The sequence below is a fragment of the Mastigoproctus giganteus genome, chromosome 6 (genome assembly GCF_048544385.1).
Source record: "Mastigoproctus giganteus isolate SK-2022 chromosome 6, ASM4854438v1, whole genome shotgun sequence".
NCBI classification, from domain to species: Eukaryota; Metazoa; Arthropoda; class Arachnida; order Uropygi; family Thelyphonidae; genus Mastigoproctus; species Mastigoproctus giganteus.
This window is the reverse complement of record NC_143580.1, coordinates 55,377,547-55,394,322: the sequence shown is the minus strand read 5'-3', so window position 1 is coordinate 55,394,322 and position 16,776 is coordinate 55,377,547. Positions and strand designations below refer to the sequence as shown.

Here is a 16,776-nt window from a genome sequence, read left to right as displayed (position 1 = left end):
AGAGGAGAAACAGGCACATGTATACTTGTACACTAATGCAAGGAGTATAGTAAACAAATTTGATAAATTTTATGTACTCATTAAGTCATCAAATGCGGATACTGTAGGGGTATTGACAACATGGGGCCACTCAGAGACGTACGTTATGTGGAATTTGAATATGGTGAGCACAGTGTGTACAAAAAGGACATGTATGTTTAAGGTATAGTAGCTTCCAAAAATTAGTTCAACTCTGCCACAGCACACTGTAAAAAACTGTAACACTGTAAAAAAGACCAGATATAGTGTTAATGTGCTTGTAAAGTATGTAGGGTTACGTTGAAAATGTGCCATTTAGCTACCAGGAAGCAGCAAGCACTTGAAAGCTGGTTTTTTGGTGCAGGTTCTTGCCACGAGGAAGCAGGTTTCTGTACAGTCGTGTATTGTCTCATAAGAAAGAAGGCAGTATGAAAACATTAAAACAGAAGGAGAGAGAAGTTACACTCTTAGTTAAGAAGAACACAGAAACTAAGACAATGCACTCAGCTGATGTGGATGGCCAGTGTAATGTTGGGGTCATTGCTTATGTCGCACTAGTTTGGTGTGAATAAGCACTGGAAAAACAAAAATGAGAGTAAAATAAGTTATAGGGCCAGTAAATCAGAGTGTCTTATAATGGAGATTTTAACTTTCCACATAATGACTGGAACTTGTGAGTTGATCATTTACGCAGAAGCAAGACTTTTCTGGATTTAGGGGATGACTGTTTTCTACAACAGCAAGTTAGAGATGCAATAGGAGAAAGCAATACTCTTGGTCTGATTATCAGCAGTGACTCTTTATGCATTAAGAATGTCCACATAAAGAAACCACTAAATGAGAATGATCATAATATATAACTACTGTCAAGGGTAAGGAAAGGATTTTACTTTCATAAACATGACTACAACAGTCGTAGACAGTTTTAAATTCCTTTCAGTGGGACCAAATGATGTTCTTACCAACTTCAAATTCTAAGTTGGAAGCATTCAGAGAAGTATTCAACACTTAGACATAAATAGATGTCAGATAACTGATGAGATTAGTAACAGAGAAGAAAAGATTTGTGCTTTGATTATAAGTTATTAGAGGACACTAAAACCTACAGTAAATATAAACTAGTTGCAATAAATCACTGAAAGGGTTGGGTAGGCTAATGCAGATTATGAGCAGTCTTTGGCTAAGAATTCTATGCTTATGTTTACAGTAAAAGGAAGGGAATGAACCACATTGGCATAACTATTCATGATCCTGTTTGTAGTGCTTAAAAACTGAATAAATATTTTACATCTTCACACATGAAGAAATTTTAGGAACAGCAACACCAGAAGTATACCAAATCATAACTTGGAGTTAAATGACTTTGTCATAACTAACAAGAAAGTGAAAGAAAAATTGTCGAAGCTAAAAGTAAATAAGTCAAATGGAGCATATGGATTCTATCCAGCTATATTGAAAGAAGCAGAAAAAGAATAAGCAAACCCTTGGCCATAATTATGAGAGCATCCTAATATTCAGAGGTCCATATAGATTGGAGATGCTGAGGAACTAATGTTATTAGTTGGGTTCCACAGTGTTCAGTGCTGGACTCCTTAATGTTTACAACATTTATGAGTATTAACATGTTGATGAAGACATATCAAGCTAATTTTCTGAGTTTGCAGTGATATAAAGTTTGGCAAGATTTTCAATGATAGGAATCAAGGCATACTACTGCAACAAAGCCTAGAAATATTAGGCAGAGGACTGAAAGGTGGCAATTAAACTTTAATATTGATAAATGTAAGGTTGGAACCACAACCATATACAGTACCAGAATAACATATCAATCCACATCCTTCCTAAAAAGAGACTCAAAGCCTCATTTTAGGAAGGATGTGGATCTGCTGGAATGGGAGAAGAGAAGAGTAATGACATTAGTAATGGGAACAAAAAAGCTATTCTTACAAAGAAAGACTTCAGTTCTGCAAATTGCAGCACTTGGAATTAGATAGAGGGGAACTCACTGAAGTTTTTAAAGGATTGAGGAAACTATATGCTGATTACACCTTTACTCTTCCTTAGAATACACATAAGGTAATATAAAATTAAACTGAAAAAGGATGATTGTCAAATGTGCAAAATTTGCACATTTGACAATCATCCAAAATTTTTTTCATTTTTTAAGTTTAACTTTTCTTAATGATCTTCTACAGGATATATTGTTCATAGACACATAAATCATTATTTTCTGTTTTCTGTCTAATGATTTTCTGAGGTTTATTCAGTGAACAGAATAAATAAGATGCATTTTTAATTATTATCATAGCATTTTCTGGCAGGTTAGGTAAAAGACGTTTCTTGGCTGCTATCCATTTTACAAAAATAAATGAGTTCTTTAGCTACAATAATCTCCAGTAATAGTATTTACTTTATAGATCAAATTAGAGTTGGGAATAAATCTCATTTCCCAGTACTGCATATAAAACAATGTTTTCTGGACACATTTCCTGATTTATTGACTTCTGAAATATCATCAATTTGCTAACATTTTCTGCATGTCAAATTTTTGTCAATCCAGGTTATCTCAATGTAAAAAGTAGGTCTGTTTTCATTTCTTATGAAAAAATGTTTCATTTCCCTTAATACTTTGTTCTCTTAAGTTTGATATCATTTCTTTCCATTTTAATCTGTTTTTTTGAGATTTTTTCCAACAAAATCCCATCACGTGAAGAATTTTTTAAAAGTTTCTCTTTGTTTATTATGTTTTAATTTATGTTTTAATACCAGGATTAATTATTATTTTTGTAATAATAATTAATTTATAATAATGATTAATTATTTTAGGTACTTTTCATCATAACTAAAAAATACAGTCCTAGACTGTTTTTGGTCCAGTGAATAACTTTTATGAGTTTTTTGGGAAATAAGAAACTTGGAGAGCATTTACCTTTTGCTTGACTTTGAATCCTTTCTTATGAATCATTCTAAAAATCCTGTTGCTATACGAGCATGCTTTGTTGCTTGCTTGGTATACTCAGTTTACCATTTAATGCTTCATAAAAATATTCAATAATGTCGAATACAGTTTTCTTAAATTGTACAGGACTATGTACAGATTTTCCTCTTTTTAATTTTAATATACAGATGCCAATTCATCCATTTGTATATTTTTATAATGCCAATATACACAGGTGATCTGCATTATATAGTCATCACCAAAAGTCATGCCCTTTATAAAAATATGAAAATGGTCACAATATTCCTGGCATGTTGCCAGTGAGGGGCTATCTTAGGTGGGTGGAGTATATAAAATTCAAACAACAAGTACAAAATAAAGATCCAGTGGTCACCTGTCCACTGGATATTCCAGTTATGCCCTATGACCACTTTAATTCACCCAAAATTTTCTACTTCCTTCCCTAAGGCTCACGTGTGAATTCCACCAATTTGAGATCATCCTGCATTGCCCTATTGACAGAGATACCCTCTGTCAGTAGAAGCACATTCTCATGTGACTTCTAATCCCACCACCAAACAAGAAGTCATGCCCTTTATGAAATTAGGTCTTTCTGAGGAAACTATAGATTAGTAGATCTGACTTCTTGTTTTTTACTTGCTATTTCATATGCCATATAAGTTTTTCATTTTATTCATATCACAGACCACCAAAAAAGGTCTGCAGAAAGGAACCACATATAGCATTCCTAAATTAAATTTTTTTAACCTTTCTCAAGCAGCGAAATGTCTTCTTGTATTAATTATCTATTAGTTTCAAATGAAATCAAAGTAGCGAACTCTGAAGTATGTGATGTTCTGTTTATAATTAAGAATACCAAAGCAAAATTCAGAAATTAAATATGTGGGGGGGAAAGAGAGAGAAAAATAATGTGACTAATATTCAACAATAAATGCATTGCACTTATGAATAAGTTGTCTTTTTTCTTTAACAATTCACATATTCAAATTAAGAACAGCTCTATACACACCCTGAATGTGCATGGAGTTGTCATAATATATAAATAAGCAGTAGTACTCATTTCCCCAAAAATGTAAGTTCAGTCTAACCAACACACCACATGTTTCAATTATCAAGGAAGTCTCAGGTGGGAATACATACATTGCCTGCCCTCATCTCTCAAATCTTGTAGCATGCTGCTGATAGATAGCTTTGGTTGATGGTAGGTGCTAAAAGGTGAAAATGAAATAAAAATTATGAACTGTTTTTATTTATTTCTTTAGATAGTACCATATAATGATTTCATTCATTGAATTCATATGATGATAAAGAAGGGGAAAAAAATTCCAACAATCTTTCAACAGGTAATGATTCTAGTACAGTTATTGCAGAAAGCAGTAAGTTTAAACCAAGTTGTGGATGTAGAAAGTGAATTTATGGGTATATTCTGCAAGCTGTAAAATACCGTGTCAACAAGTCCAATCACTGTGAACTATGGTGGTGATCCTATCTTGAGCATACACATCTTAAGCGAAGCTTACCTCCATCATTATGCCTTTTCAAATCATTCTTATCGATGAACAGATCATGGTCCTTATCTAATTCCCAGAATTTACAGTAGATCACATAAAAATGTTCATAAGAGAAATATTCTGTTATCTGGTTGATATCTTCTTCCTCTTCTAAGAGAGAGAGAACCTAAAAAAAATCAAAATAGAATTTTACCTGAAAAGCATTTAAAACATTACTGCAACATTTCTGTCTTTTCAATGATCAATTTTTAGGGAATAAACATTTTAATTATAGGATAACTTAGACATAATAAAGTTATGATTAATGCAGAGTTTCCTTTCTCCATTTCGAATGTGGAGTTTCATATATCTACAAAAATCTTGATATAGCAAGTAAAACTAAAGAAGTTCACTGATATAATTTATTAAATCATACTGTTACCACATTAAAAACTAAAACAAGGTTGTATTCTGTATAACGTAATTATGAAACCCTTCAGTGTTTTAACAGGACAGCTTACTTCTTCCGGTAATCAACTACAATACTGCATGCTAAATCACAGTAACACTGACCTCTAAAACTTGTGACCATGGCACTAATGATCACAGCCCCAACACTTGCAATATTTACATGGTATTGTAGAAGTTGTAGTATTTACATGGTGGTGGGGGAATATCTTATACTATATTATCAAATGGTCTCCCATGAAGCTATCTGGCCTTGAATAAGTCTAAAGTTCCATTCTTCAGCCTGAACATGTGCTTGTCCATATATCACTTCCAACTGTAGTACATATGCAACAGACCCTATATCTGCTGTGTACTTTGATCCTCCAGTTGGTACAAAACACAAAGTAGAATCACCAGGTTCTGGGGATTATATTCAGTGATACACACCTTGTGGTCTCACAATCACAGGATTGGTATAAGGAAATAAACTTGAGGATCAAGAATGTGTGGACTTTTTATAGAACTTTTAAGTACTATTAATAAACTATGTATCCCTACTTTACTGATAATATCATTAAATTTCCATGGGGAGACTCTACTATTACATGGTGACAGTAAGTAGATAGTAGAGAGACCCTACAATTAATATGGTGTTACTGTAAGAAGTAAAAAGTTTCTTTAGCTTTTAACTGCATTTCATTTATTGTAATTATTGCTCTTTTCATTTATTGTGTTTAAATCTAAATCTATTTATTTCTATCTCCATTCTTTTATATTCCATTCATATTGAAATAATCTGTAAGCCTGTGCATATGGCAAACATTTGAAAATGGCATCTAAAAATGTGCACCAGGGGCCCCTGGTAATCTACATCTGACACTGGGTTCTGGCATTTCTTTTGACAGCCAAGAAAAAAAAAAAACAATAAAAAATACAATTTGAGAGAGAGAGAGAGAGAGAGAGAGAGAGAGAGAGAGCAAAATTTTTATTAATAAAAAGCAGAGTGGTGTTCTTTCCTAAGGCTCACATGATTTTTCATAGTTCTCATCCTTAACTCTAGCATTCAATGCCAACGTGATCTAATCAAAACATGATAGCACTTGAAACTGACATATGATTTTGGGATGAGGTCAAAAATTCTAATTCAAGTGAACTTTATTAAAAAAATGCACAAAAATGAAATGAATCTCTAAATAAAAAATACTACACAGAGTGGACAAATTATTAGGAACTCTTTCCCTTCCAAGAAAATCAAATGTGCAATACTGCCAGTATTGCACATTTGATTTTACAGGCTAATAGTAGACATTTCTGGCAGTTCATCTGTGATAGTAAAGTGCATAAGTGATGCAACCTAACTGATTCTGAATATGAAATTACAGAAGAAGGTTCAAGGAGAGGTTTAATATTATTCCAATAGTAGTAACAATAGCATGTTAATGTATAACTGTATTGCAAGTGCACAAATTATGGCTGATTGCTAAGAAAACAAATAGTACAATACTTTTGGGCTTTGCCAAAGAGCACATTATGCTGGTAAGGATCATAGATAGGCCACATGGTCCAAATAACATTTCACAATACAATAGCTTTGATCTATGGTACTAGCTATCCCAATGCATAAATTAATCCCAGGGGCTCACATCTGGTGAGAATGGGCTTGGCACACCCAGGGTCCTGAGCTGGATATCATCATTCTTCTCTTTCTTGGTGATTCCTTTCTACTTCTGACTCTTGTTCTCTCTCTCTCTCTCTCTCTCTCTCTCTCTCTCAGGATAATTCAGAAATTTTTTTTTTTTGGCTGGTGCAGCATAAGCCTCAGGCTTCCTTGCACCATATGGCTAATAATACTAATAATAATACTTCAGACAATGACCAGTCCATGCTATAGAGCAGTGGTTTTCAACCAGGGTGCAGCAACAACTTTCTTGGGGTGCTGTGTAATTTCGGTTTAAGTTACTTAAAGTTATTATTATTATTATTATTTTATTTTATTTTTTTGAAATTTATACATTTATTTCATTATGAAAAGGTGTATGGTATCCATTGTACCGTATCTTTTTAATTTTGTGGTGATCTATAATTTATCTTTATTTAGTACCTCTAAATAAAGAATAAAATTATTATATAGGCATATATTAAAAGGTCTAAAACCACTGTGTTAGGTATTTCTTTTGGCTTAGGGGTGCCGTGAAAAAATTATTGGGACACTAAGGGTGCCGTGAACCGAGAAAGTTTGGGAACCTCTGCTATAGAGAATAAGAGAAACTATGCCACCAATCTCTAACTGCTACCTGCACACAGCATTCAAAAACCCCAACAGCAGCAGCAGCAGCAGATCAACAAATCCTAGAGAAGCTAGAAGCAGACCAAAAAGTCCTGATAAGCCAGTTTCAGTTAAATTGTTAAAAGTAGCAGAACTTATGACGGAAAACATAACATGAAGCCATAAACCTGGCATGCTGGTGAACATACTGAAGACTGATGGCATGGCCACTATGGTGTAGGAAAAGGGTAGGAAAACAAAGCCTAAGTGCCAGATGGCTACAGTCCACCTTCATTTGGCCCACAAACTATTTCCATTCATTATTAAAAATAATGAGTATTAAAATAAAGATTTGTTAAGTGAAACAGAAACCTAAACTAAAAATGAGAAGAATACTTGTAAAACATTACTACACTACAGAGTATGATCTGGTAGCAATTACAGTTCTGTTTATGTATAAACAAGTATGTATAGTGTTGTTTATGTATAAACAAGTCTAAACAAATATAGTTAACATCTCTGACAGAATTTTTGGCATATGTATAATGGAGAGTGCACCCACTTCCTGCCTGTTAAAAGAAAATAAAAATACAATCAGTATCAGAAAAATTACCACTTTGAAAGAGTTAATATAATTGTATGAAAATTCACATATTAGTACATTTTAATGATAAATGCCAATGACCAAGAATAAAGAGGTTATAAGTTGGAAGCAAAAATAAGCAGGGTAAAAAGGTCACTGGGGTGATCAGCATGACCAATACTAATATTAGTTTCAAAAAAAAAAAAAAAAAGTAAATATTGTTCAGCCAGTTTGTTGGAAGAAGTTTTAAGATGCTCAGACCTCATGTATAGGCAGCATGCACCCAAGTGAATGAATTTGAATGGAGTTCCATAATCAGAACGACCCACCCAACAAACGTGTGCTACTGCACTCCCGCTCCTGACCACTCAACTACGGAGGCCACTCTAGAGCACATAGACAGCATCAAAAACAGGAGTGCCAGTTAATTTTCTGACTTTCCTGCTTTGACAAGAAACAGAACAACCAAAAAATACCACATCAGCTGGAACAAAGAATGGCAACTCTTTTTACTTATAAGTTAAGGTACTGTTTGGGTGATCAGAAGGATCCAAGTGAACTGGTTGGTTCCAGGTGCAGTAATGCTCTGATGAAAGAGCATTACTGCACCTGGAACTTGTATTCATATAAATTAGAAACAATAGGAGTACTATCTTTTATGATAGCTGTTCAATGCAGGGTTTGTGCAAAGTAATTGCATATATCAATATTATATTTAAACTGTACTTAGACGTGCACTTTTGCCATTTCTAACCACGATAGGAGGGAATATATAATGAGAGCTTTGTCGATCAATTCGGCCCTGGAAAGATTGTACAAGGCTCAAGGAGTACAATTTTTTTCAGCCTGGTCTGTACTTGTTAACAGGAGAGACTGCTTCTACAGAGATGGGATACACTTAAATAGAAATTGTGCAAGAATATTTGCTGATGCTATCGAGGCAGTGTTAGATGGGTCAGAAAACTGCTAGCTTGGGGGGGGGATACACGGACTAATAGATTAACAGTAGCCACTGGCAGAGGTGAAAGTGATTCTTGCACTGCTTCTACTGGAATGAGCAGAAGCCTGGAAAACAAGATGCAGGATATTTCAGAGACTGCTGGGAGTCATTGCGGTACAAGTAAACACATGGGTTGTGTTAGGGTAGCTAAGAATAGGAACAGGTGCATGTATACTTGTGTGTACACCAATGCTAGGAGTTTGGTAAATAAATTTGATAAATTTGGTAAATAGATTTGGTGAATAAATAAAAAAAAAAAAAAAGAAACACATAAAATCCAAGGAAGTGAAGCCAGTCGACATCGCTGGACATTGCAGTGTCGAGTCAGTTTGGTGTGACATAAGCATTAGGAGATCAAAATTGAGAGTAGGATTGTGCTATAGGCCTAATGACTCTATTATGCGTATAATAAGAAACTGTACAGGGAAATATAGTGGGCCAGTAAATCAGAGAGTCTTATAATGGGGGATTTTAATTTCCCAGATACTGACTGGAATTTGTGGGTTGGTCACTCACACACTAGCAAGGCTTTTGTGGATTTATTGGATGATTATTTTCTACATCAGCATGTTCGAGAGAACTAGAGGAGTAATACTCTTTATTTGATTATCAGTAGTGATTCTTCATGCATTAAGAATCTGCAGATAAAGGAACCACTAGGTGGCAGTGATCACAGTGTGCTGAAGTGGGATTTACACAAAGAGGTAAAGGGAAGGGTTTTTGCTTTCTTAAGGCGACTACGATGGTCTCAGACAGTATTTAAATTCTATATAGTGGGACCAACTGATGATGTTACCAACAGCAAATTTAAAATAGGAAGCATTCAAAGAACTTATCTTGGAAGCTACTAGGCTTTACATACCAACTAAGAAATATTGTTCAAAGTTCAGGCCTAAATGGATGTCAGATGAACTAATGAGACATTAGCATTAGCATTGGTAGAGGCATTTGATGCAAGAAAGCAAGCTTATGCAGCATCAGCCAAAAAAAAAAAAAAACCGCTTCCACTTCACCCCTCTGTTCATTCAAAATCCCTGTCCAGATGAGCCTTAAACTTATTTAGGCTATCAACTTCCAAAACAAGGGATGGAAGTGTGTTCCACCAACCAACCACCCGCTGGCTAAAGGCAAATTTCCGCACGTCTATCCTACATCTGTCTTTCCTCAATTTGAATTTATGCCCTCTCAGGTGATTATTCTGAGCGAGAGGAAGAATCCCATCAGCATTGAGCATGCTCAAACCATTCAAGGCTTTATACACCTCTATCAGATCACCTCGCTGGTGCCTAGTCTCCAGACACTGTAATTTGCAAAACTTAAGCCTTTCTTCGTAAGAGCACTCCTTTTTTCCATTCACTAATCTTGTTGCCCTTCTCTGTACTCGTTCCAGCAGCTCTACATCCTTCTTGAAATGAGGCCTCCAGACCTGTATACAGTACTCTAGGTGTGGCCTGACCATTGCCTTATACAAGGGAATAATCACCTACTTATCCCTGCTAGAAAAATTCCTATATATCATTGACAATACACCATGAGCTACTCTTGCAGCCCGTCTGCACTGCTCAGAGAACTTCATATCTGCCTGCACAACCATCCCCAGGTCCCTTTCATTCTCTACCACTGTCAGTGTAGTACATATGGCAGAGAAGAAAAATGCATGGGATACATATAAATTAACATGTGACACAGAAGCCTATGATAGATATAAGTTGATCTATAACCAAGTCACAAAGGAGATTAGGCAGGCAAAGGCAGATTACGAGAAATCTTTGGCAAAGGATACAAAAGAAAAACAGCAAAGAATTCTTTACTTATGTAAACTCTAGAAGGAAGGGGATGAATCAGATTGGTCCACTTGATATCGATGGTTCAATTGTTGATGATTCTGTACAGGTAGTAGCTAACAAACTAAATGAATATTTTGCATCGACATTCACACATGAGGAGTTATTCAGGAAGGGGAATGCCAGAGGTGTATTCAACTCTGGCAGTGAGCTAGATGATTTTATAATAACTTATAGGAAAGTTGAGGAGAAATTGTTGAATATAAACATAAGAAAGGGACCTGGGGTGGATGGGATCTATCCCTTTATATTAAAGGAGGCAGCAAAGGAAGTGGTAGAGGTAAGCAAATCCTTAGCCATAATTATGAGAGCTTCCTTGGACTTGGGGGAGGTACCCATACACTGGAGATGTGCAAATGTGACCCCAATTCACAAAGGAGGATCAAAGGCTGACACAAGTAATTATAGACCTGTGAATTTAACTTCTGTTCCAGGAAAATTAATGGAGGCACTGGTTAAAGAAGCACTGCAGTATCATCTAGACAAGACTTCAGTTATAGCTCGGACACAGCATGGTTTTGTTAAGGGAAAGTCTTGCCCGACCAATTTGATTGGATACTATGATGCAGTCACAAAAGAACTGGATGCAGGAAATAACTTTGATATTATATACTTGGATCTTAGAAAGGATTTTGATACTGTTGCACATGGAAGACTGCCACACAAATTGGAGAAGTGTGGCATTGGAGGCAAATTGCTGATATGGATAAAGGGGTGGTTGAGGAGGAGACAGAGAGCGATAATCAATGGACACTGCTCATCATGGACTAATGTTATTAGTGGAGTCCCTCAGGGTTCAGTGTTGGGTCCATTATTGTTTTCTGTATTTATAAATAATATTGATGATGGTATATCAAGCTTAATGTCCAAGTTTGCAGACGATACAAAGATTGGCAGGGTTGTTAAGGGAACTTTTTATTATTATTATTATTATTATTATTATTTTGGAAGATATTTTTCATGCAATGCATATCATATGCAAAAGTCAATACATATGGAGGTTTGTCAACCTCATTGTTTGTAATTTTCAATGTTCATTGCAATTCTAGGAACATAACTATGATGAAACAACAACAAGTACTTCTTGTATTTTGTTTGGCATTCTAACCTATTATACATAGGAATTTTGATCCCTTCCATTTATGATTTACAAGCTAAACCATTCTATACTTTTTAAATATTTGAATTAACTTTAATTAATTAAATATTTACCCTAAATTAAAATGTTTATGTAAATGTAAATTAAAAATATTTTAAGTATAAAATTAATTAAAATTACTAAAATTTATTAAATTTACCTGAAGAAAATTGCTTTTCCTGAGTTCTGGTATGGTTAATTTTCCACTCCAGGACCTATTTACACAGTAGTATATCCTTGCTATTACCTGAAAATTTTATTAATAATTTCATATTAAATAAATTTAATATTTGTAATATAATAAGAGAAGTTTACCTCAAAAAAGTACATAGAACACTTCTGTATGATACTCTCCAGAAATCAAAACAAAAAAATCGAAAATCTTACATTAGATTAACAAATAATTAAAAATCAATTTAACACAATTAATTGTGTTAAATTGATTTTTACTCTAATGTAAGATTTTCAATATTATCAATTATATTTGTTTTCGATTATATTTGTTACTCTAATGTAAGATTTTCAATTTTTTCGTTTTAATTTCTGGAGAGTATCATACAGAAGTGTTCTATGTACAAATATAGTACAAAGAACAGAAGTGTTCTTTGTACTATATTGAGGTAAACTTCTCTTATTATTTTACAAATATTAATATCAACGTAGAACGTATTGAGCATTACAGCTCTGGTTCATACTATCTAAATAAATTTAAGTTGGAAGGAAAGTTTTAAATATGAAACATTACAGATAAGCAATTTTAGCATTTACATTAGTAATTTGCATTAGGTGTAAAAAGTGATAAAACCTTTGATATAAAACAAATATTAATTATGAGACACTGCCAGACCATCTTAGAGGAGATTCCTTTGGACTGGAGAAGCACCAACATTTTTTTTTTTTTAATAAAGACAGTAAAACATAACACAAATTGCATTATTTTCTCAAACTATACCAATATTTCATCAATCCATAAAGGTGGTTCTAAGAATAAAGTGAGTGACCATGGACTAGTCAGTAAGATTTAGATGGGAGGGATAGTCAAGAGGTAATGATAATGAATGAAATAGAGACCCATCTAGACAGAAATGGTATTTTGAAGGAAAAGCAACTTCATTTCATTGAGTAAAAATCTCATTTATCTAATCTGCCTAGCTATTTCGACAGAATCACTCATGGACTAGTTGTAAGAAATAATTTTGACATTGTTTATTTATCTGGACTTTAGCAAAGTAGCTGTATATGGCATGAAAAGTTACTTATATAAGTAACATGTTAAGTTCATGGCAAAAGTCACTTAGATGAATCACAAGATAGCTGCAATACAGGCAGCAGAGGGTTGAGATTAATGGTTATTCTTCTGATTGAACTAGAACTCTTAGAAGTGGGCCCTCAGGGATCAGTACCAAGACCACTATTGTTTCTGTTGTTTTCTTAAATGTCATCAACAAAGGAAAAAAGTAATTTTGAGATTATGCCTTTCACATGGTGTCAACACTGAGAAGGTGATTAATGACCAGTGTCAAACAGTGTTCCTTCAAAATGACTTGGATAAGGTCAGGGATGGTCAAAAATGTGGCAACTATGTTTTAATTTTTTTTTTTTTTTTTTTTATGTCAACCCCAAACACGAGAGGTATTAGAACCTATAGTACTTAGTACCGTGCTTGGGTTGGAGATTGAGAAGACGAAAGAAGATATTTGTTGACATTGGACTTGAACTTCTGTAGATTGTAATTTTCAGGAAATACGTATGAAGGAAGGTTGTTCCAGAAAACGGCAGTTGAATGAATAAATGAGGAAGATGAAAAGTTGGTTCTGTGGGTTTGAAGTTGGACAGTAAATGGATGTTGGCTGGTGGCGGCACGTGTTCAGACTGTTTTGAAAGAGAGAGCGGGAATTATAGAAGCCAATTCAGAAGAACAGTGCCCATGGAAGTATCTGTAGAAGAGGCATGCAGCAGAAACAGTGCGTCTATGAGAAAGCGAGTGGAGAGACTCTGTTAGAGATGAATCATTAATTAACCTAACTGCCCTCTTCTGAATGGAATCAAGAAGCCTGAGAGAGGTTTTGGGGGCACCACTCCAGATGTGGGAACAATATTCCATGGCAGGGCGGATTTGCGATTTATACAGAGTGAGCAGCTGTTTGGGAGAAAAGTAACGACGAGAGCGAAAGAGAAAACCAAGTTTTTTAGATGCAGAGGAAGCAATATTTGTAATGTGCTTGTGCCAAGAGAGATTAGAAGTCAGGGTAATCCCCAAAAGAGATATATCCTTTTGCCTAGAAATTGGAGTGTCACTAAAGATAAGCATAGGAGCAGAAGAATCCTTTTTGCGAGATATAAGACAAGACTGACTTTTAGAAGGGTTGAAATCAACTAAGTTGTCTTTGCCCCACTGGAGAATTACCTGAAGATCGGCATTTAAGGAATTGGTAGCAGATTTTCGAGAAGTTGAAGCTGATTGAGCAGGACAAGGTTTCTCAAAATGGAAAGTTGAATGCAATGTGCTATCATCGGCAAAACTATGGATAGGATTTCCAGTCAATGGAAGAAGGTCATTGATATACAAGAGGAAAAGAGTGGGGGAAAGAACTGAACCTTAGGGGACACCGGCATTAGTGGAGAAGTTAGAAGACAGAGAGCCATCAACCATCACCCTCAGTGAGCGATCAGAGAGAAAACTGGATAACCAATTACTAAAAACAGTTGGCAAACCATAAGATGGAAGCTTGTTTAGAAGACCTTTATGCCAAACACGATCAAAATCCTTTGAGATGTCAAGAGCAACTACTTGTGTTTCACCGAACCTTTCCATTGAATTAGTCCACAAATGGGTAATCCAGAATATCACCAGTGGATCAACACTGACGGAATCCATACTGGTGATCGTTGATCAGACGGAAGGTTTCTAGGTAGTTTAAGAGTTGGTGGTTAATTGCTTTCTCCATTACTTTAGAAAGAGTAGAAGTAATTGCAATGGGACGATAATTGGATGGGAGGGATTTGTCACCCTTTTTAGGAACTGGCTGGATATGAGCAAATTTCCAAGCAGAAGGAAAAACACCTTTAGAATAAGAAAGTGAAAAAAGGCAGCAAAGAATAGGAGTAAGTTCAGGAGCACAGGTTTTGAGAACAAGTGGAGAAATACCATCAGGACCTGGAGCTTTCTTAGCATTGAGATTCATCAAAATCCTTCTGATATCCTTTTGACAGAAGACCACATGAGGCATTGAATGGAGTGTGTTGGGAATGGTGGGAGGTGTTTTACCAAGATCATTAATACATGAGCTGGAAGAAAAATGGGACGCTAGCAGGTCAGCTTTATCCTTGGCTGAAGTGACAACAGAACCATCTGGTTTGGACAGAGGTGGGAGCAGAGATGGGCAAAAGTTGGGGCCAATAGCTTTGGCAAGAGACCAGAATGCTCGGCTACCATTAGGGCAAGAAGCAAGTTTTCTACTCTTAGCCTGTTCAAACTCTAGTTTGGACAGATTAATAACTGCTTTACAAATGTTGCGAGCTTTGGTGTAGGCAGAAAATGAGACTGAAGAATTAGAAACGAGCCAATTATGATATGCAACATTCTTCTCTTGGACAGCCTTAGCACATTTATTGGAAAACCAAGGTTTAGATAAAGGACGAGATTTTAAAGTTGAGTGTGGGATAAAGGATTCCATTCCTGCAAGAATAATTTCACTGACACGATCTGAGCAAACGTTGACATCAGAACTTTTGAAACAGTAATCCGACCAAGGAAAAGAAGAAAAGAAGTCTCGCAGGTCATCCCATTTTGCATTCTTGTAATGCCAAACAACACGAGGTTGGGAATAGCCATGAGATAAAGGTTCCATTGGAGAAGAGACAACCACCAAGTTGTGATCTGAAGTGCCTAAAGGAGCTCTCACTTCGACCGTGTACTTAGAAGGGTTGTTTGTGAGAAAAAGATCAAGCGTATTGGCTGTATGATTAGGATTGTCTGGTATTCTTGTAGGTAAATGAACAATCTGTGCTAGGTCATTAGTAATTAATTGCAAAAGCCTCAGCATCTCGACCTGCTGGGTCGGTGTGACTAGAAAACGGAAGCCAGCTGGGGTTGTGAACATTAAAATCACCAAGGAAAATTACCTCACTGTTAGGAGAGTTGGATTGGAGAAATCAAGTTGCAACGAGAGGAAGTCAAAGAGCTCCAAGTGATTAGTCGAGTTGGGAGAACGGTAGAGACAACAGATGAATTTGACACAATGAGGTAGAGAGATTTTAAGCCAGAGAAGATCAAAGAGAGGAGATTCCAAATTGCCAAGTCTCTGACAGGGAATATCAGAACGGACATATGCACAAGTACCACCTTTGAGGCGAAAGGAATCATACAGCGAATAATTTGGGCATCTGAGATGAGCAGTAGTTGATTCAACCGATAACTGAGATTCTGTCAGAAAAAGTACACGAGGTTTGGCAGACTGCAAGTGGAAATGGACATCGTTGAGATTAGAATTGAGACCACGTATATTTGTGAAATGAATTAGGAAGTCCTTGGGAGGTTTAGATCTTTTCGCAGATAAGCTTGCTCTATTAGTTTGACAATTCATGGTGTATTCAATAGTAAGAAAAAGTGGGTGGGACATGCTGTATGAAGTAATGAAATTTTTGGATATGGCGTACATGTGGTAAGAATATACCCAGATCCTTGACATAACGTGGCCTCGACAATGCTCCCCGCATACACACTACTCGGACTCCCTCCAGTCACTATCTGGCAGAGTAGAGGTAGCAAGATTATACACTAGCTGATCCGGAAGCCTCCTAGAGAGTTACCAATAGATCTGGTCCAGTGTACTAACTAGCGGCCGGCCTGTGAAAACCGTTTTAGAGCTGTACCCTCGAAATGTAAGGAATATTGGATCTCGCCACGACGTTCATCATAACCTCAAAAGTCATCAATCATACTGCATGATGGAAGAGATAGGGAAGGGTTGACCGGAACTTAACTCTAGAGACTAAACATGGGTTCCACCACATCAAGCCTCCGAT

General features: G+C 35.9%; 1 protein-coding gene across 1 annotated transcript in view; it reads right to left on the bottom strand.

The window, feature by feature from the left end:
* Window positions 1-16,776, bottom strand: part of LOC150084291 (uncharacterized) — a 282,690-nt gene that overhangs the window by 81,077 nt on the left and 184,837 nt on the right. Inside the window, exons 6-7 of the mRNA XM_090375967.1 lie at window positions 11,909-11,995; window positions 4,498-4,654 (exon numbers count right to left, since the gene is read on the bottom strand). Of these exons, the coding sequence (XP_090232093.1) occupies window positions 4,498-4,654; window positions 11,909-11,995 (244 nt within the window). The remainder of the gene's footprint in view (window positions 1-4,497; window positions 4,655-11,908; window positions 11,996-16,776) is intronic.